General features: G+C 40.2%; 3 protein-coding genes across 6 annotated transcripts in view; 1 reads left to right on the forward strand and 2 right to left on the reverse strand.

The window, feature by feature from the left end:
* Positions 1–4,193, reverse strand: part of clip1a (CAP-GLY domain containing linker protein 1a) — a 33,784-nt gene extending 29,591 nt beyond the window's left edge. For 3 of the 4 annotated variants that reach the window (XM_046841498.1, XM_046841497.1, XM_046841495.1), the window contains exons 1-3: positions 4,037–4,193; positions 3,521–3,873; positions 61–313 (exon numbers count right to left, since the gene is read on the reverse strand). In XM_046841498.1, the coding sequence (XP_046697454.1) occupies positions 61–145 (85 nt within the window). In that variant the 5' untranslated portion in view covers positions 146–313; positions 3,521–3,873; positions 4,037–4,193. The remainder of the gene's footprint in view (positions 1–60; positions 314–3,520; positions 3,874–4,036) is intronic. The other variant, XM_046841496.1, reaches the window with a different exon arrangement.
* Positions 4,194–5,937: 1,744 nt separating this feature from the next.
* Positions 5,938–14,263, reverse strand: zcchc8 (zinc finger, CCHC domain containing 8). The gene is made up of 14 exons (XM_046841499.1): positions 14,060–14,263; positions 11,847–11,889; positions 11,680–11,754; positions 11,491–11,590; positions 10,670–10,747; positions 10,433–10,536; positions 10,221–10,286; positions 9,760–9,820; positions 9,540–9,676; positions 9,313–9,455; positions 9,131–9,240; positions 8,217–8,303; positions 8,020–8,134; positions 5,938–7,431 (listed from the first exon to the last, which is right to left on the reverse strand). Exons 1-14 carry the CDS (start codon positions 14,223–14,225, stop codon positions 6,572–6,574), a joined length of 2,145 nt encoding a protein of 714 aa, XP_046697455.1. The 5' UTR covers positions 14,226–14,263; the 3' UTR covers positions 5,938–6,571.
* Positions 14,264–15,956: 1,693 nt separating this feature from the next.
* On the forward strand, positions 15,957–21,480 carry si:ch211-110p13.9 (uncharacterized protein LOC562347 homolog). The gene is made up of 5 exons (XM_046841511.1): positions 15,957–15,990; positions 16,227–16,662; positions 16,739–16,868; positions 17,299–17,432; positions 19,573–21,480. Exons 2-5 carry the CDS (start codon positions 16,540–16,542, stop codon positions 20,368–20,370), a joined length of 1,185 nt encoding a protein of 394 aa, XP_046697467.1. The 5' UTR covers positions 15,957–15,990; positions 16,227–16,539; the 3' UTR covers positions 20,371–21,480.
* The last annotated feature ends 231 nt before the right edge of the window (positions 21,481–21,711 follow it).

Genomic DNA, 21,711 nt, shown 5'->3' on the forward strand with positions numbered 1-21,711 from the left:
TTGCTAAAAAAAAAAAAAAAAAAATAAATTTAAAAAAATACACACGAGACCTGGACTTACCAGACGGAGACGTTTTGGTCGCAGCTCCAGCTGTTCTGCTGATCTTGCTGGGGGCTTTGAGCCCACTTGGCTTGGCTGAACTCATAGTTCCTTTGCTTGTTCTTTATAGTATGGTTTTCTTTTTTCACAAAACATTGACTCCGTCTTATAACTTCAAGCAGCACATTTACACTTTTACACCAGGGACCTTAAAAAAGCAGAAAAAAAGAAAAAAAAAAAAAAAGAGAAGTGGTGTAAAAAAAACAATGGTGATCTGTAACGAGAGCAAAAAGAAAACCAAGCGTCAGCAGAATTCAAACAGGAAGACAAGTGACAAAAAAGTAAACATAGAATTCAGACATATGTGGACGGATGTAATTGAGACTCCACATGATCAGGTGTTACTGTAATGTATATGTCTTACATGTACGTTTGTCCTACATACACATTTCACACAAACTCAGTATCTCAGCTCATCTCTCATCAGGGTCTATCAAAAGTCTGAAAGCTCCTGGGCTTTTACGGTTATGGAGACACTTGCATGTTTCTTTTGGAAGTCCAAATTGGCCATTTCTGGCTCCAACAGAAGAACGTCTGAGAGAGAAGACTGCCTCGCCCCCACAGTCAAACATGGAGGCGACAGCTTAATGGTTTGGGGTTGTTTTGAAGGAGGGACGGCTAAAGACTTATTCTTGGTGAAAGAAATCCTCAACCAACATGGCAACCATTCATATCTCCAGCATACAATGAGACGAAGGCCTGCGCAGTCAAAACACCGAAACACTATTAAACTGCACAATAGATTAGATAGTGGTTGTATATAATTTCAGTTTCATGTCTCTGCTTCATGTCTACGGTCACACAGGAGCTACTGTTAACTTTACTGTGGTAAAGACATAATGACTTGAATACCTTTTAATAAATCAGTTTTTTTATAAAACAGTATTTTTGTATATATAACTACAGGCAGGACTTGTGAGAGCTGCATCACGTGCGCACGTGTTACAGAATAACGCTTCGATCAACACAGGAGACATTCGAAGACATTTTAGAAGCAGGTCTGTTGCCTGAATGCACGTTGTAGCTCCTGTATGCGATCCGGCCCGGAGACACAGACACCCTAAAAACGGCTCAACAAGATCAGGCAGGTCAAACGAGTCGGTCTGATTCACACATCGGCAAAACCCACAGACTTGTTGAAACACAGATGGATGCCAGAGGAAAGACAGATGTTTCCACATCAGTCACGCAGATAACATTGCGCGAATCTTAGAATTTGGAACATCCCATTACGCATTTAGTTCTAATTTGCTGCTATAATAACCTCCACTAGATTCTGGGATCACTGGGCCACTTGGTGTAGTCGGGTAGTGATGTAGGTGAGGAGGTCTGGAAGAGCAGTCAGCATTCTAATTTATCCCAAAAGTGTTCAGTTTGGTTTGGAGCGCTACAGCAGATCTTCCACCCTAACCCATGTAAAGTGTATCTTCATGGAGCTGGTTTTCTGCATCCAAAGACATTTTATACAATTGTACGCCTTCATTTTGTGGTAACAGTTTGGGGAAGAACCACATGTGGTGTGTTGGTCCTGCTGTTCCTTGTCTGTGAATAATCTGAGAAATTTATACCATTATTATTATACATTATATTATTATTATTATTATACTAAATCGCTCGAACAGAAAGAGCCTCGGCCTATTAGCGGTCACGTGTTGTAACGCGAGTAGTCACGTAACGAAGTGCCTCCTGAAACCGTGCGCAGAATTCCTGTGTATTTTGCCTGAGAAATTTCTGTCGCCAAAAATAAACATGGATCCATGTTTCAGGCTGCAGACACACACACACACACACACACACACACACACACACACACACACAAAAACAACACAGGCAGAAACGTAAACCCTGTAGAGCAGCGCAGCACTGACACTGATGTCATGACTGTTTTGGTTCCTCTTTATTACTTTATTAGGACACACAGCAGCAGGAAGTGCGAGTGTAAAAAAAGCGGATGCCAGGACAGGATCCTCAGGACAATGAGCCTGAAGACACCTTTAACACCTCGTGTCATTTTCTGAGCTTCTGATTTACATCTTTACATCTACACATTTATACACTGTATGGCCAATGTTTGTGAAAACCTGGGCATAAGACTGTGCTTTTTAAACATTCTACATTTTGCAGGTTCTAAAGGGTTCGGAGCTCAACAGCAGGCCACTCAAGATCTTTTCCCACTTTCTGGAACAGGTTTGGACGTCCTCTACAATCATGTGCCTTCAGCTTTGTGGTAACAGATTGTCAAAGAAACACATATGGCTGGAAAAGTCATACGTCCCAGTACTTTTGGCCATTTATTGCTTAACAGGTCACTTTATCAACATGAGGGTAAATCTGAAAACTTTACACTTTAGGATTAATCTTCTTGATCGTTCTAGAAAGAACATCTACTAAACCCCCAGGTGGTTAAACAGAAATAAAAAACATCTACAGAAAATGTCAGACTCTGCTCTCCTTTTCAGTCAGGCTGTGTCAGATAAAAGTCCCTGGGGCAACCCCGTCCTTCACCTCCAACCCCGTCCTTCACCTCCAACCCCGTCCTTCACCTCCAACCCCGTCCTGCACCTCCAACCAAACCACGTAAAGATTACAGCAGGCTTAATAACATGCACTCCTGCTTCCTGAGGTCACACTGACCCTTCACTTCCTCTAAATCATCCTTTCTCCCCATGTGACTCACCTTCTACAGCTGCTTATGCTCTCACACACAGATTTCCCTCAAAACTCTCACTTTCTTCATGGTTTAATCTCACCTGGACTCTACAGTAGTAACATGGAACTGAGACTGTAATCATACACATCGTCCTTACACCTCATACACGCCTGCTCACATTTACACCCTCAGCCATAGATTACATTTATCTCAGTCATACAACAGAGTGGAGTTAAAGATGTTGCTGAGGAGTCCAGGAGTGTCTGGGATTTAAACATACGACCATCCAAACCAAAGTCCAATGAATTAACCAGTACCTCGGTGCCAGAATAACTCGGTACCTCGGTGCCAGAACCTTGAACCAAATTCTGACCTACAAATACATAAAACACATTTCTATTTAAAGAAGGTGAGAAAGTCCAGTAGCATGTGTGTGTGTGTGTGTGTGTGTGTGTGTGTGTGTGTGTGTGTACACCTGACACAACTCCAACATTCCGCAATGTCACTTCTTCACCTCATGCTAGCCGGCTGCCTAGCCACGTCTACACACACACACACACACACACACACACACACACACACACACACACAGTGTGCTAACTTGTGAGTGAACATTAGCTAACAACATCTAGCCTACAAGCTAAGCTAAGCACTGCCCGGTGAGTTCCATCACACATCTGAAGCTAAATGGCTTCTGAACCCAAACTGCCCCTCAGGCCCGGCTGTAAATTCTCACGCGCCCCAAATCCGATTTCCGGTTTATGTATTTACCTCTTATTTACAGAACACGGTCACCTCTGCGCGCGAGCGGGGTTTAATCACTCCGACTCTTCACTTGTTCTCTTTTAACCGGGAACTTCAGAGAGGCGACGCGCTGACGTGCATCCAGAGGAGGACCTCCGGCCGCGTCCTAAACCGCCGGCTAGAGCACTACGTAGGGCACGAAGGGGTTTTGGGGAGTACTACTAATACCCCGTGTGTTATTCAGTAGGACAGGAAGGGGGAAAAGCAGGTAAGGATACTTTTAATCTTTTAATCCATCGATATAAATAAAAGACTTTCTTCCTCCTCCTCATCTTCTTCTTCTGAGATTACTTTAATGTCTCTCTTCGGGTAAGAGGCATCTACCAAACAGCATAAAAATAAATATTACTCTCTGTATGTGACCAGACAGAAACACAACACAACAACATCGAGTTAAACCAAACTAATATTAAACTCCAACCATCATAACAATACATCTAAAAATTAATGAAACATTATAAATATATAAATAAAGATGTAAACCGTTTGACAGATGATATGCCAGATGTTCAGTAAAAAGGAATGTGTATTCAAATCTTTCCTTAAATATGATCTCTTGTGAAATGGTTGAAAGATGTTTCAAAACAGGCCTCCACATCTGTTCAAACATGGCACTTCTTCTTCTTCTTCTTTTGGCTGCTCCCATTAGGGGGCGCCACAGCGGATCATCCGTCTCCATTCCCCCCCGTCCTCGACATCTGCCTCTTTCAAACCAACTACCTTTTCCTCCTTCCTGGTGGCTCCATCCTCAGCATTCTTCTACTGATATACCCCATGTCCCTCCTCTTCACATGTCCAAACCATCTCAATCTCGCTTCCCTCACCTTGTCACCAAAACATCCTACATGTGCTGTCCCTCTAATAAACTCATTTCTAATCCTGTCCATCCTCATCACTCCCAACAAAAACCTCAACATCTTCAGCTCTGCTACCTCCAGCTCCACCTCCTGTCTTTTACTCAATGCCACTGTCTCTAATCCATACATCATCTCAGGTCTCACCACAGTCCTATAAACTTTCCCTTTCACTCTCACAGATGCTCTTCTATCACAAATCACTCCTGCTATCACTCTTCTCCACTACATACTGCAGTAAGTCTCTTCATATCTCGATACCAGACAGAAAGGTGAGCGGACACTCAATGAATTAATTCATAAATCATAATCAGTGCTAAACAATGTGCATGTGTGCAGTTGAACATCTTAATAAAGCAAAATGAAACATGTTTAATATTATTAACAAAATGTCCTACAGATTCAGCCGATTTAATATAAATAAATACATTTACAAATTCGTCCTGAAATTCAAATAAACCGACTTCATCTCATGAGTCCTCTGGTCCGAGTCGCTCCCAAAGACACTACATAATGCAAAAGATCGGGTTTTTTTGGCCTGAATCTTGACATTATTGTTACTGTAATTATGGGAGTCACATGACTAAGATATGAGAGGTGAAGGGACTCATCATTTGTCCGTAGCTGCATTGTGATATTTTTATTATTGGAACAATGAGGTGTATGTAGATGTGTTAGGGGAACCTGCTTATTGAAAATGTAACATTGAATTTTATTTCTGAAATAAACGAATTGTCCTGTCAGAGACTTCTTTTTTTCACCACCGTCACCTCGTACCACATCAGTGATCCGTACCGATGGCACAACAGTGTGTGTGTGTATAAAGGTGTGTGTTTCGGCAATAAAAGGTCCATTCATGAGTAATCCAATAAATCCTATACAAATGCTTCACCACCATTACCAAATATAATGAAGCAAATTAATCTGATTGAGAGGAGACAGAATTAACACACCAGATCAGACTCCGGGGTCATTAAGAGGTCATTATGAGGTAACTTGTGGAATGGAGTTCACGTCCCAGCACCACCCAAGCTGCCACTGCTGGCCTTTAACTCTCAACTGCTCAGGGATAATGGAAAGTTGCTCTGGATAAAGGTGTCAGTTAAAAACCATAAATGTAAAAAAACAACAAAAAAACAATAATAATAATAAAAACTGAAGAACCGAGAACGTAAATGGGAAGATTATATGAAGCTCCATAAGCAGAGTAAAGCAAACAAGAACCCTGGAACTGTCTGTATTCTCCCCCTCTTTATCAATCTAATCTCTCTTTACTGTGGCCTTACATAATACTATCCATCTATCCATCCATCTATCTACATCTATTTTTCTGTCTACATCTATTTTTCTGTCTATCTGTCTACCTGTCTGTTTGTCTAGCTACATCTATCTGTCTGTCTGTCTGTCTACATCTATGTCTGTCTGTCTGTCTGTCTACGTCTATGTCTGTCTGTCTGTCTACATCGATCTGTCTATCTACACAAGTTGTTTGAAGTTCTTTTACACCAATTGAAATAAGATGGCGAATTATAAAAGTCAAAAAAGAGAACATTTTATTTTCATGATCCCATAAACAGCTGGCCATCAAACTTTTTTCTTTTGGAATAAAATCGGTTCAGGACAAACCCGGTAAAAAAAACGCAGCTCTAAAAATAATTTAGTGTTAAAAATAATCAATTTATACCAGTTTACAAATGTACACCAGTAACGATGGCCAGCGTGAAAGAAACCCTACGGTGGGGTCCAAAAAAAAAGAAATGGATGTAAAGAAACCATTGTAAAGTGAAGTTCCTTCAGAGGACTGGGTCGAAACAGAGAGAGATTGTGTTTATAAAACTGTACATATCTATAAAACTTGAGTCAAAACAGTCGCATACAAAAGTCTGTGGGAATTTAAAAGAGGAAATTAACTATTTTAGATTTCAACTCTCAGTGGGGGGGGGGGGGGGGTATTTTGTGAAAAAAAGTGTATTTTGTAAAAATCTCTAAACAAAGACAGGAGATATTCGGACATCAAACTGGACTTATGACGACGAAATTCCGCCCTGGAATCATGAAAATCTCAACAACAACAAAAAGGTTCAGTATTTACGTAATAAAACACGTATTAGTTCAGTATTAACAATTCCCCACCCACCGACCCGAACACGATCCACATACAAACTCAGGAGCTTAGCTTCCTGTTTTTTGCCTGATTTCGTGGGGACTCCTTGAGCAAGTCCCGTATCCTTAAATAAACCCCCGTTGCCTCGGCGACCTCCGTAAACTCCGGCGTGTCTTCGAAAGGAATGATCCCTTCTGCGAAATTGCTTCGGTGTGGAACGCCAGCTATTTTCTTTACGACGGGTTCTTCGATATCTTCAGCAGCTTGCGCGTCGATCCCCGTTTCTTCAGGACCTTCATTCGTTTGGTTCTTTTCAGGGTCGGAATCATTACTCTGAGTAACTTCATCCAGAACGATCAACTCGTCAGGAGACTCTGCACCTGGATCTTCATTTAAAGACTCGGTTCCTGGACCGGCGCTGCTCTTGTCTTCGTCCTCCCCGCTCACTCCTTCTTCAGCAGGTGAACCAGGGGTGCTTGAAAGTTCACCCTCCTCTTCCTTTGACTCGGATTCTTCAACCTCCTTCTGTACCTCAGGATCAGCCTCAGCTGGTGGAGACGCAGAGGGGGGCGAGCTCATTCCAGGCGTCCCCGCAGCCCCAGTGTCCGAGTCGCTGGTGCCGGTATCAGCGTTCTCAAGCGCCGCCCATAGCAACCGCTGCTGCTCCTCCAGCTCCTCTAATGTCAGCCCGTCCTCGGACTCCTCCCCGGCCGCTCCGCTTCGACCCGACAGAACCGGAGAACCCGCGTTCGTGGGTGGAGTCGGAGGGGGCGTGCCTTTAGGGAGTGGTGGAGGGGTGGGCGTGACCGGAGGTGTTCCCAGGGGTAATGGTGGAGGAGTGCTCACGAGTGGCGAGCCAGGAGGGAGCGGAGGCTGAAACTGGAAATCGTCAAACCGGTCTCGTTTAGGAGTTTCATAATCTGTGGACACACAAGTAGAATCCTCATCATCCATGCACTTGCCTTTAAATAATTTAAATAAATTTAAATTTAGGGGAGTTGGGACAAGGCAACAAAAGACTGGAAAAAAGTGAGCAGTTTGAGAAACATCCCCCTTTTCACGTTTATCCACTTTGCCTCAGTAAATTGTAAAGAGCATGGCGGCGTTTCTGGATCATGTTCACGCATGACTACTTCTATACTTTATAGAGATTTAACCTGCACCACCTCAGAGCCCGAAAATCATCCAACATTATTCTGTTTCATTTTAATAACACTTCCTTTTTCCAGACTTTTGCTGCCCCCAGCCCAACTTTTTTTTTTTTGTTGACACGTGACGCAGCCACTAAATTCAAAATGACTGTTTTCTCCTTTTAAACATGTCTTCTAGGTTCTAATGTATTCACAATGTGGGTTTGAGATTTTATTATTATGGATTTTGTTATTATTTACATTTTTCCGTGTCAACTTTTTTTTTCTCTATCACATTGGTTAATTATTTTTCTTTTGAACAAGAAATTTGAACAGTACATTAAGGCCGATAACACAATTTATCCAGCGCCGCCGTACCCGAGTCCGTGTCCATATCCGAGCTTCCGCACACGTCCGAATGGGAGCGCCGCTTCTTAGTTTGCGGTGGCGTTAAATCAGGATCGTGGCACCTTTTCATACATTTGGAATCGGGCTGTTTGACAAAAAGGGAGTTGAGATTTACAAACATACGAATACCCAATTAACCGGGAATCAGAAAGGAAAAAGGCGTTTACCGATGGATACATATTTGACAACTGGTCAGCAAACGTCGGCTTCCAGTGTTGAGGCTGCATTGGGATGGAACCAAATGACCGGTAATCCTGGGAGGAAAAAAAAAAAAAACCACGTCTATAACCCAACTTTAAATGAGCTCATGATTGTATTTGTTTTTATTGCTATATTAATGCTGTCTTTTTTCTTGCAAATCCAGATACTTCTATATATATATATATACACAGGTCTAACAGACAGTTTCGCATATCGAGGGAGTGAATGAATAAAGGATGGAAGGAATGAAGGCATTTAGCAAAGTACGCTGAATTAAGTTGAACAGTTAAAAATTAAAAATGAAACGCAACGCACAGATGTACAGATGTACATAATTAAATTTTTCCAATTATTTCATTGTATTTAATCCATTTACTGTGTGCCAATTTAATCAATATAATTTTAAATTGTATCGCATGAATTGGATTTATTCTATTTGATACACTTTGTTATTTAAGTGAAATTTCAACTCGAATTGTTTAAAAGTTGATGTCCACGAATGTTAATCATCATAATAAACTGCGTTAATTCAAAACGACGAAAAGACCTTGAATTTTGTGTACCGTTAAACCCCCTTTCCGAGAGGGCATTTTTAGGGGTCGTCTTATAAAATGTGGTCTTTACGATCGGTCCTGATGATGACATTAAAGATGAGGCACTTGACAGAAATCATGCTATGATCTTGACACTGCAGTGGACTTGAATGACCTTTAGGGGGAGTACTCTTCGGGTAAGAGATGTGCCCCCTTTAGACCCAGCTCTAAAATCAGCCAGAGCAAAACCCGCCTTGAGACCCCGATTACTGTGCCACATCAATAAAAAATAAAAATAAAACAAAAACAGACAGTAGAACATAAACCCGGCATCGGTGCACACTCACATCTCGGACATTGGGGGGCGGCGCCACGTTAAACCCGGGGAAATCCACGAGCTTTGAGACATCATAGCATACGTTCTGGCTCGTGCCGTTCGAATCTTCGTCTCCAGATGCTTAAAGTAAAAAAGTTCAAACGTGTTTTAGTCGCTCAGAAAATCAAACTGTTGTGGGGAGACCTCACTTACTTTTACCATCGTAGAGCATCAGGCCTGAGTTTTCAGTCTCGGCTTCTTTTAACCAGCCAGGTGGGTAGCCGAGCTCCCTCATGCGATAAATAAACGGCGGAAGCATGTTAGTAGCGATGCCGAGGGCATCCAGAAGCTCCTTACTGCAAAGAGGAAACAGGAATACGGTTTTTACCTTTCTGAGAGGTTTAATCAAATAAAATCAGTGTGTCGTAGCAGTTAGTGACCTCACGACACCCGGCTTGTACTTGGAGAAGCGCTCCTCCACCTCCTCGACGTGGTACCGCTGGCTATTCGTAGTGTTGCCGTGGTTGGTTTGGGCAAACTCTTTTCTCTTGGCGTTGATTCGTGCCATGTCTTTAGGCTGGAGAAAAACGGAGATCCGCAAAATCCATAAATACGCATGGATTCTATTTGTTTATTATAACAGCTGTTCAAGATGTTTACCTTGGGACAGTCTCGGAGTTGGTGGCCTTCGACACCGCAGTTAAAGCAGCAGGGTTTGGGTCTGGAAAAGGACAATCGCACATGTGAGCGTTAAAACTATTGTGTAACTGTTACTATGGTAATCACGTTCTCTACTGATCAGCTGCCGGTGAACAAACCAGCGTTCAAAGACTACAGGTTTTAGCCTCGGATTACAGGAATCGTTTTGGTTTTTTTAGCTATCTATTTTTCTTCCCAGAAGAGTGAAGGAACAATAAATAGGGTCGAAATGTGGAATGGGACCTCAATCTTATGCTGAGGTGTCCACCAACTTGAATCCATATAATGTGTGTGATGGGGCAGTCTAACATTTCTGGCAAGCTGCTTTGTTATTGATTGTAATTCTACTTTAACGAACTGAAAGGTGGCCACAACATTCACAAGAATCCGTGACAAAACGCAGAACCATCATCATTACACACCTCTTCTCCTTGACCTGCATTTCCTGTCCTTCCAAAGTAATGATCTGAGCAAACACCTGCTGATACCTTTGGAAGAGATCATTCAGGAAGGTATACGTGTTTACCTGGGAGGCACGAAAAGTTTAAATACGTACACAACAAAAATAACAAAAAAACACGCCGGTCATTTTAAGGACGAAATGACGTACGAACAGACGTGAGCTTAAGGATACTTGGGAACCTCCCATCCGTCCGTCTGCTGCGGATTTTCGTTCAGAAGCGGCTGCCCGAGTTTGTCCAGGCAGAAGGTGGTGAAGTACAACACGCTGCCCACCACCTGCACCAAAACCACACATCTCTAATATAAAAATCTCCAAATGCAAATTTAAGATATTATTCTTGGAGGAAGTATGAATATTCATGAGGGGTAACTGTGTGTGGCAGGATTTGTGTGGGGAAAAAAAACTCACACAAAACGCGTCTTGAACATGTTTCGCTGTTGAGGCGCCGTTCGCTTCCTGGTTTTCCTCCATGAAAAAACTTGAATTCTAATGAAAGTGCGTTGGGGAAAAAGAAAAGTATGAGGATTACAGTGTAAAACCAGAGCATGTGCAATTTAATATTCACGTTAAAAATGTAAATTAGACGTACTAATAGTATTTTTAGGAAAAAGATCCCCACGTCCACCTTGTTATTTTTTTTCTGCAATTAAAAGTTACTGATCGGAAGGTCGGCGGTTCGAGTCCCGGTATCATCAAGCTACAACTCTTAACCCTCAGTGCTCCAGCGGCCGCTGTATCAAGGCTTAAAAAGCGTCTCTACGATATGAGAAGAAAGCGCCCTTTGTTCTTTTGTATTATATTCAGGGTTTTGGCAGGTTTCAGCTTCCGCTTTCGCAACCTCTAAAGCGACGCTGCAGCAATCGTGCGTCTGTTTTCTGAAGCAGCTTCTGTACTCAACACACGGCACGAGGACTCGACTTCTTTGTGGAAAGCAACAATTTTAATTCTCAAATCCTCAGAGTTTTTTGCCATGAGGTGCATGTTGAACATCCAGTGGTCAGTATGAGAGAATTGTACTCAAAGCAAACTCAAACTGCTCTAATACAAAATACACACATTTAGAACAGTAAAATGGTTGCTAAAATGTCAGGGGTGTACTTACTTTTGTGTAATAGTGTAATTAGACTTTTTTTTTTTTTTTTTTTTGACTTGGTGGAAACCGTGCAACGGGTTGAAAAACGAAGCACAATTTATTACCTGGAAGAACGTGAAGGGGCTGAGGATCGTACCTGTGGTTGAGGATGGAGAGCAGACGCTTGCTGGTCATTATTCTGCTGGTGTTGCTGGATCAGACTGAAGATGTGGTCTTCGATGTCTTGCCGGCACTGTCTGAACGCACACACGCACCCCTCAGAGTCAAACAGATCCGCCCTGTGAGCGCGACACCGAAATCAGCAACTAAAATAAGCAACACTCACTTTGAGATGACGTTGTTTCCGAAGAGAATCTGACAGAGGGGTCCGTCCACTTTTGGATTGACGACGCTGAGGCCTCTGGAAGAGAGTTAAAAAGAACGCATTTGGTCAGTATAAGGGGTTTCATACACGGAAAAAAAAAAAAAAAAAAGAGTAAAAAAGATTCTTACTTTGGACGACTGGAAAACTGTAACTTTCTCTTCAGTTCCTCATGTGAACCAGTAGTCAAGGAAAATAAAGAAAAACACATCTGGAAAGCAAGCCAATGGAATCAAAGAACTTTTACCATTAAGATCAATTCAATTCGCAATTCTTTCCTGCAGGAAGTGCTTTTTGCACGATAACCCGAGTTATAATTCTAGATTTCTCAACTAGAGTCTCTCTCTCTCTCTCTCCCTGTCAGTCACAGCATCACTGGCCAATCACAGACATCAGTGAGTTCATGTATGTGGAAGAGGGCAAACGGCACCCTCTTTTTTCCCCTTCTGACTGTGTCTCAAAAGAATTAGGCATCTTATTCATTTGTCCTCCGCAAGTAAAACTACTTTTTATCATTCCTCACAACACGCTGGATCACGTGACTGCCAAGACACGCGAGGGTTTTGCGTCGTAACAATTCGGCATTTAACTGTGCGCAATTTTATTTACAAGAACAATTTGCTGAAGGCTACTTCATTATCAGGACTTGCTTCAATTCAAATTCAAACTAAATATATTTGGGTGTAAAAGATGAACACATTATGACCTAAATGTATCATGTCCAAAGAAAAGTCCCTCCTGTTTTTTTCCAACGCGAATCCGTGATCATATAACGATCTCGGCATCTTTAGTATTTGCGATTTTGCAAAAATTGGCAACAGATTATCCCCAATTTATTTATTATACTTCACACTTGACATCAAACAGCATTCTGTGTGAAATATGGAAAAATAAAATCTTTTTCAACTTCTGGTTCAAATAAAGTCCCCATTCACTGTTATAATAATGTCCATTCTTCTAGAAAGATGTTCCACAAGGCGTTTAGTAAAGTCAGGTACTGATGGAGGTGAGGTGAGGAGACCTGGGGTGCAGTCAGTGTTCACATTCATCAACACCCAGAGATCTTCCATATCCTTATGGAGCTGGCTTTGTACACAGAGGTATTGTCATGGTGGAACAGGTCAAGTAAGAAGGAAATATAAAAGTTAAGACATCCAATGGTGTCCTATACGAGTATGTGCCTCCACCTTTGTGCTAACAATTTATGGAAGAACCACATGTTGCTGGAGAAGTCAAGAATCCCAATACCTTTTGTCCATATAGTGTATATCAGAAGGTTGATGTTGACCAAAGAAATATTTAAACATCAAGATGTTCCACTAGAAAACATCCTAAAGAACAGATTTATACTTTCCCGGCATTCTGCATTTCATTTCCCCAAACCTTCATCTGAAACACTTCCTTGTGATCCAGTTCATCTCAGAGCAGATCAGGAGGATGTAGGTGCAGCGACTGGGCAGGACGTTCGTGCTCCAGACCACTGTTCTGCGCTCGAGATAAATCCGTTCGGCTCATCTTCTTGTCGTATGGTGAAGGAGGGTAAAATTAGCAGAGCCGCATGGTGTTGAAGTATGGAATCGGAGTCATGTCGGTTCAGGATTCCTTTCATTTTTTATCGCAATAAGTCTCCAACCTTCCCTGTTCCAGAATAACCTCAAACCGTTGAACGTCCATCTTCATGTTCGACTGTGGCGGGTGATGCAGACTGATAGAGCGAATTTGGACCTTAGTCTTCTATTCACTGTCCAATTCACCGGTGTCTTTGCTTTCAACTTACAACAGGAACGTGTGTGTTTCAAAAACTAGACTAGACTGGATGAGCTCAGCTGAGATCTGTGTGTGAACATGTGGGATGTTAATGATAAGAAAAGTGCAGGTTTCTTACAAAAGTTCACATAAAAAGGCAAAACGAAACCCAATAGAAAACGATGGAGGGTGAAGAGAGGACACGGAACCGAAACTCCCGCTGGTTCTGTCCATTACAGGGTTTTATGATTCATGTAAACGTTAAAAGTGCACGTGAGTGAACTGGAAAACTGAACCACGGCGGATTTCCAGTTTTCTCCCGCTGTTTTTTTTTGGAGGACGTCCTTTACCTGTTTACTGCATTCAAACTGACTTATAAACACACACACACACACACACACACACACACACACACACACACACACACACACACACACACACACGGTCAGCAGTTTGTACTGAAACAGATTCACGCCATTATTGAACTCTTTTTCATTCTAAATAATCGACACAAACACCAAATATATGATCTATAACAAATAACGAATCCTCTCTGCGCATGCGCACTACTACACTGCGCTCAGTAAGTGAAGGATATTCTCGGCTTTCAGCTTTGCGATGGTCTCCTCACACTCCTCCATCTTCTCCCGGAGCTCCGCCGATTCGTCTTCTTCATCATCTTCGGGAAACCTGGTGTGTTTCGCCCGCTGAGTTTCCTCCTCAAACTGCTCGAACAGCTCACTGTCGCCGAAATCCACCTCCATGTTTGTCCTCTTCCTGTTTGGCTACATTGGGGTCAAAGGGCAATACGAAGGCGCTCGAGGGCTCTGATTGGTTCACAGTGGAATATATGCATATAAATATATATTTAAAAATGAACTAAAATAAATAAAAACATGCAAAACATAAAATAAACATACAAACCAACTCAGAAAAAAAATACACAGAAAGAAAAAAAAAAAACGGAATAAACCCATGTATACAGCGCTAGAAGTCCCCGGATGACCTCATTTGCGTACTAATTGAATCGTCATGCTCATTTGCATATTAGAACACGATACATTCTTTTTCTTTTTACAGATCTCTGATTGGTTGCTGGAGAAGGATACAGATCTCTGATTGGTTACTGGACAATAATAATGTTTGCTGAAGAACAATACTGATTACTGATTAGTCGCTGGAGAATAATACTGATCTCTGATTGGTTGCTAAAGAATAATACTGATCTCTGATTGGTTGCTAAAGAATAATACTGATCTCTGATTGGTTGCTAAAGAATAATACTGATCTCTGATTGGTTGCTAAAGAATAATACTGTTCTCTGATTGGTTTTTGGGAGCAAAGGCAACCCGTTATATTTTCTAGGATGCGTACTTTCAAGTTTTTATGATCTATAGGTAAAAAAGAAAATTTTGAGAAGATTAAATTAAATGAAAATGTTTTGTAAGGAACAATATATGTAAAAAAATATGATTTATAAATGTGCAATATGAGTTGTACAGCTGTACTTGTATCTTCTAAAAATAATCTAAAGATTAGGTCAGATGGATATTCTGAATAAGTAGGAGGTCAACTGATTTGTCATTGTTGCCATAGCGATAGTTTTACCGGGTTGCGTTATACAGTATGAGAGCGGCCTCTAGAGGCGAATCACTGATATCACACAATCTAGGAAAATTTAGGACGTTAGATTGGATGTTAGTATGTTAGAATTATATTCCTTGCTTCATATCTGTAGGTACCGCCTTATCAAAACTGTCAGTCATCAAATCATCCGTATATGTTACACACACTATTGCTGCTGTATATTGTACAAAGTTCTAAAGTAACTTTTTATCATACCTGACACACAATACTGTTATTTACACTACCATGCACTCTCACACTTTATATACATCACTGATCTGTCATATACTCTGTATTCCTATTTAATACTCATACTGTATATATTGTCTCACATTGTCTGTATTGTCTTGTATAGTCCAAGCTGAAGGTATAGTGTTATTTATGTCTGTACTTATCAATTATTATTTATTATGATTATTACATTTGTAATTTAGTTTCTATTGGTAAGGTCACTATCACGATAACTAAGACCTGACAGATTACAAATATAGATGTATTTTTAGTTGATGTTTTCACGTTTTCTCTTAACATAAAAAAGAAATCAGTTAGACCTCTATAAATAAATATATATATATATATATATATATATATATATATATATATATATATATATATATAACAAAAAAAAGAAATCAGTTAGACCTCTATAAATAAATATATATATATATATATATATATATATATATATATATATATATATATATATATATATATATATATATATATATATATAAACCTTCTTGTACAATGTAAAATGTGTTTCGCCAGCTGACAGAAAGAGGGCGCTGCTAAAACAAACTGCTGCAAAACGTCAAAATGAAATAGCAACGAAGAATAAAAAGCGGGTCGGCGAGGTGCGCATGCGTGTGAGTCATGATGCGGATGCGATGAATGTTTAGATGAGTATGAAGAATCAGCTGATTTATTATTGTGTATAGAATATTTTAAACGTTTTATTTATATTAATGCTATATTGTTTTTTTTTTGTTAACATAGTTAAGGTTCAATTAAATATATATATATATATTTAAGCTTTTCGTGATCCTGGTTGTTATTATGGGATGTAAGGGACCTGGACCAGGTTTAAGTGCATCTGATTGTTTCATCCACAATATCTGAATTTTTCTTTGTATCTGTAGGAATGTGTGGAGTTTCCTGGTTCTTAGGGCTTTTTTTTTGAGAGAGGCTTTTTAGCATTTTGAGACTTTTCTGGATCATAAAATGACCCCAAAACACCCAGTTCTAAATCTAACAACAATCCAGACACTAAAGTGTAGTGGGGAATTCATAGAAAATACTTCATAATGATGTTTCATTCTTTTTTCTGTACATTATTAACTCATAAGTCTATTCCATAATCTATAATAGGGTCATAAGGTGTTGAATTAGTCATGTACAAACCCTAAAACTCCATATAACAAAAAGCCACTAAACAGAAACGTATTAAATAAAATGACCACTGAATCAGTCTCAATCATTAACCTGCCATACTGGAAAAGTGGCAGAAGAAGAATTCGATTCTTGTATCTAGTCGGAGATCGTTCATTTCAAGTCACCAAACCGAGTACAAACGAGGTAAGGAAAAGGTTTTTTTTACACGTTACTCTGTAAATGTGTACAATGAAAAGCTTAATGCCTTTTTTCTGCGCAGGAGCCAGCGATCCCTCTCTTTCTAGGAGCGGATCTCTTTTTAAACACAGATGTCCGCACCGAGAACCATCCCAGATACCACGCCAAGTTTGCGAAACGAGGAGTAGCTACCAAACTGGCCTTCTCTTCAGGTATCACGCCTCTGAGCTCATTGTCAGGTGGATGTTCTTAATGAGTAGAGGTCAACGGAATCATCGGTTTTGCAATACTGGTAGTTTTTCCTGGTTGCGTTATACAGTACAAGAGTGGCCTCTAGAGGTGAATAAGTGACACCAAGTGCTGTTTGAGTGTAGTCATTTTTTTTATTCATTTTGGATGTTACTGTTAATTAATTTATCTATATTTATTTAAATTAGCACATTTTCATGATACAATACTTTTTTTGTGATAATGTTCATTACTATTTTACACAGTGTTGTTTTTTTTCTAATCTAGTATCCATTTCAAAAACTATTAGATATCGGCAAGTACGATGCAACCTAGCTTTTGAAATTGGTTAAATCCACTATCGGTCGACCTCTCTTAATGAGCTGCCTATGTGTCTGATCTTTGTCTTTGCAGACTTCAAGTTCCAAGGCATACGAGTTCCTTGCACTCATAACAGTTTGTGGTTCTACTGTGTTCATGGGGTTTTTCGAGTAGCCTTCGAGCTTTACAGCAAACAAGAGCAGCTGTCAGTCTTGGAGTCATTTCAGGTAGGGTATAGTGTTGAGGGTATCAGGTTATAGATATACACTGACCACTTTGCCAGGAATACCCGAAGCTTTGTATGTTCAGGGATTATCTATTTAGACGATTGTTTAGTGCCAGTGCATGGCGTTAACTAGAGGTCGACCGATTCATTGGTGGAACCATCAGCTAAAATCCATACCTATAGTTTTTCCAGGTTGCGTCTGCTGTCTTTACTAGAGCGGCCTCTAGAGACAAATCACTGACACAACGTGCTGTTTGTTTTAACACTTGAGCCTGTGCACTGCACGGAGAGTGCTATATTTATTTACCGTATTCAGTGCTGCTTTTTTATTTTTGTATTAAAGTTCAGTATTATTTAACATGGAGTGTTTGTTTTTAATCCAGTATCGATTTATCCACTGTTGATTAATTAACCTATCTGTCGACCTCTAGTTATTAACGCCTTTTTGGCTGAAATATCTCCAAAATCTAGTGGAACATCTTCCCAGAAGAGTGGAGCTTATTATAACAGTAAAAGGAGATTAAATGGGGAATGGGAGGCTCAAAAAGAAGCACATAGCAATCAGTTGTCCACAGACTTTGTTTTTTTTTTTATAGTTGACTTGTTTTTCTGAAGTCCTCATCTCAGGGTAACAGCAACTTCCAGTAAAATACCCAAACTGGGCAGAATAACAGTATGATATAAAGAAATGTGCTGTTTCAGCTTAAATAATCCAATGAAGAACCCAATTCATTTCACCTGTTCATTTTCATTTATAATTATACCGCTTGTGTCTGAATCAGACTGCTGTTGCTGTTTTGTATCAGTAATACATGTGATAGCTGGAGAAAACCATGCACATGGACAATTAAAAAAAATTCTAAAATTGGTGCACATCTCGATCACGTTTTAGACGGTAGTACATAAGTACATAAACCATGTACTTGAGTTAAAGTAGAGATACACAAGGTAAAATATGACTGAAGTAAAAGTGTCCCTTTAGACTTAAAAAAAAAAATTCACCTTCAAATGTACTTGAGTTTCCAAAGTACTATGATTTATTACAGCTATAATGTTCTTAGCATCTTCACCGCAAGACTCTGCCTAATCAACTCAGTTTATGTGAAAAGACTTAAATGTTTCTCTTAAAACAGCAAAAATCTATTCATAGAAAGATATTAATGACTCAAACACTGATTTAAATTAATTACAATTATCATGCGCCCAAAACCATATTTTTTAACTATTCCAAAAATAATTCGAGCTTGAGTCCGGAGTTTTCTCCATCATTTGTTCCTTTTTAAATGTTCTGCTTGCTGTTGAACTGATGCTGAATTGTATGTTGGTGATCAGTCGATACACCAAGCGCCAATCAAAACCAGTTTAAAACGCTCGACCCTGATTGGTGCGTGTTTGACCAGTTACGTTTTTTCCTCATAAATAAAAAGGAACGACTGATTTCGCAAAATGTATTTGAGTAAAATATTTAACTTTAAAATGTGGTGAAGTTCAAGTCTCCCCAAATGATAATACTTCAGTACAGATATGCGAAAAAGCTACTTAAGTACAGTAACGAATTACTTTACTTCCTTACTGTCCACCACTGTATACCAAAAGTATTTGAAATGAAGAAAAGGGTGAGATTTGAGAAGAAGAAAAGGCTTCCAGAAGTTCTGTCATTTTATTTTAAATGAGAATATGCTTTATATGAAATAAAAGCATCAAATGTATAGATTCTACAAAGCTCTTGTTGCTCTCTGTCTCATTCAGAATGCCGAATTAGCGCAAACTGAAGCCTGAATAAAAATTTCCTTATCGATTTTAGGTCAAAATCTGATGTCCAGCCACAGTAACATGTGATTATTATAAATGACAGAATGACAGATGTTTATTTTTGCAGCAAAAGTGCATAACACATTAGACTCAAATCATGGACCCAACCCCCTCAGTTAAAAAACTCTACATTTTAAATAGTACCAATTTTTTACTTTCACTTCAGTAGATTTCCAAATGTTACTTGTACTTAAGTAAAAATTTTATTGAAGTAACAGGTACTTTAACTTGAGAATATTTTATTCACCTCCAAGACTTCACCATATTGGCTTTAAAATTTAAATAGTGTAGGCCAAAATAATATTCACAAATATTATTATTTTTTCCAGGATCTGTGGAAATCTCAGATCAATGATGATCAACTGAACTCGTTGTACAACATTAGAATCCAGTCAGACACGAAATCCATTTATCCAGAGCTCCCAATGGAAGTTCATGAAGTACCTAGTGACGTTTCTCCAACTAATAAGGATCCAGTGGAAGGCTTGGAGGAAGTGACTCCTCGCTTGGAGGAAGTGTCGTCGTCTGGTCAAGAAGAGAATTTGTCTTCTGCAGACCATGATTACTGCTCCGTAACCGAAACGCTGGAGTTGAAACCCTTCAGTGCGTTAACAGAGAGACTTTTTAACATCGGCGACAAGCTAAAATGCGTGTCAAGCGTGGACGAAAGCCAAGAAGAGGCCATTTTGAAACTTCTGGATTATGTCGAACATTGGGTCGACAGACAGGTGGATGAGGAGAAACTAGCCGAAGCAGTGATGGTCTTGCTCCAAACTCATTTCAAGGACTTTTCGATCTATTCCAGTCCTTTACTACAGGCTGTGGCTGGCTGGCTTGGTCACCAGTTTCATGAAGCCAACAGCAGCGTGAGCCACCAGGTGGAAGGATTCAAGATGAGGAACATTGAACACATCAAAGATCTACCTCCGGCCGAAGATCTAGCAACCGAGCTCTTCCCGGAGGCCATGAGGAGCCTGCTGATACACTGGATGGGCCTCAGCGATGAGTCTGCGACCTGGAAACGGCTGAGCGAGTATCCCATCGTTCTGCTCATTCTGGAGTTTGCCAACCATAACCTTATCACTGGGGTGGCTCATGTCTTATACTCCAGTCTCATAAGCAGGTAGAGACAGAGGAAGTGCAGCTTTTGGTGTTCTAAATTCCTTTTTAGACAATTTCCTCAGGTCAGCTTGGCGAAACATAAGGACACCATTTTAAAGCTCTTTCTCCGGGAATGAAATCACACCCAAGACTTACATGGACACTTAAAGTACGTGTGAAGGCCATGACGACTAAGGAACATTCTGGAAAGACATGGAGGCAGTCCCAAGTAAACGGGGGCATGAGGTATACAAGGTGGAACAGCATGGTGGTACCCCTTACACATCAATACAATGCTCCCAGCATTCCTGCCACTTCTGGAACGTGTCCTGGAAGTCTTCTTTTTTTGAAGCGCATCAGGCATCATCTGCGAATCCCATTAGATCTCTGCAGCGGTGTCAAAACACCAAGCTGGATATTTATCTTCGGGAAGAGGGAGAAGTCTGCAGGAGCTAAATCTGGAAGTGTGATCATGTGGATTGGTTCCAACGATCATCATGCACAAGTTGCTGAACGGTTTCTACGTTTCCAAGGGTTGAGCTCGTCGAAGGTCTTCTGATGTTCTTCCGCTCCTAAAGCCTTTGAAAACACCTCAAACGACTCGCTGCAGCATTAGCGCTTCAAATAGGGAACATTTATATAATCATAATCCTGTTATATTAATTAAAAAAGTGATATCATGACTGTGATGGCAAATCAACAGCTCACCTCACAGACATGGTCACAGGACCAAAAAAAATGGCTAAATTTTTTTGAACCGTTTTGGGGCAAGAAACAGCAAAAGAAAAACAGCAAAGTCAAAGAAAGATTGGTTTCTGTCTGTCAGAAGAGAAAAAAAGTCACGGCATGGTTGTGAAAACATGGGCCGTTGAGGGGGGGCAACATGGGGTCCCACACTTACAGTGAAAACCAAGTGGGTGAGAATGATTTCATGATGTTTGTTGGGGTGTGTGTGTGGATGCATGAAATAATTATGAGAAACAAAACAAAAAAACTGACATTTAATTGCAATTCTAGATTTTTCCCCCCGAATGTATACTTAATGTTTATATGTATATTTGTTACACTTTTACGCTTCAGTTATTGATGCAAATATTTTGTCACTATCATTTGAAAATAAACCTTTATTATTATTATTATTAGTTTCATTTGTATTTTGTGTTTTCAGGAGGTTTATTTTATTAGGGGCCTTTTTTATATTCTACAGATTGAATTATGAATGAATTAATAATGTTCAAACATGCTTCCTTCGAGTTAAAAATATACTCTGTGAAGGAGCTTTTAAAAAAAAAACATTGCAGAAGGTTTTCTGTACGGTTGAGCAACAGAGGATAGAATATTCTGTATAGTCTGGACCCTGGTCGCCT

Source organism: Silurus meridionalis, chromosome 27 (assembly GCF_014805685.1).
Source record: "Silurus meridionalis isolate SWU-2019-XX chromosome 27, ASM1480568v1, whole genome shotgun sequence".
In the NCBI taxonomy this organism is placed as follows: domain Eukaryota; kingdom Metazoa; phylum Chordata; class Actinopteri; order Siluriformes; family Siluridae; genus Silurus; species Silurus meridionalis.

Coding starts and splice junctions, on each gene's coding strand:
- si:ch211-110p13.9 (XM_046841511.1), top strand. CDS start 16,540: ATGACCACTGAATCAGTCTCAATCATTAACCTGCCATACTGGAAAAGT. Junction 16,663..16,738: donor CCAAACCGAGTACAAACGAG/GTAAGGAAAAGG, acceptor TTTTCTGCGCAG/GAGCCAGCGATCCCTCTCTT. Junction 17,433..19,572: donor CAGTCTTGGAGTCATTTCAG/GTAGGGTATAGT, acceptor TATTTTTTCCAG/GATCTGTGGAAATCTCAGAT.
- zcchc8 (XM_046841499.1), bottom strand. CDS start 14,225: ATGGAGGTGGATTTCGGCGACAGTGAGCTGTTCGAGCAGTTTGAGGAG. Junction 11,755..11,846: donor CAGTTTTCCAGTCGTCCAAA/GTAAGAATCTTT, acceptor ACTCTCTTCCAG/AGGCCTCAGCGTCGTCAATC. Junction 9,821..10,220: donor ATGCAGGTCAAGGAGAAGAG/GTGTGTAATGAT, acceptor GTCCTTTTCCAG/ACCCAAACCCTGCTGCTTTA.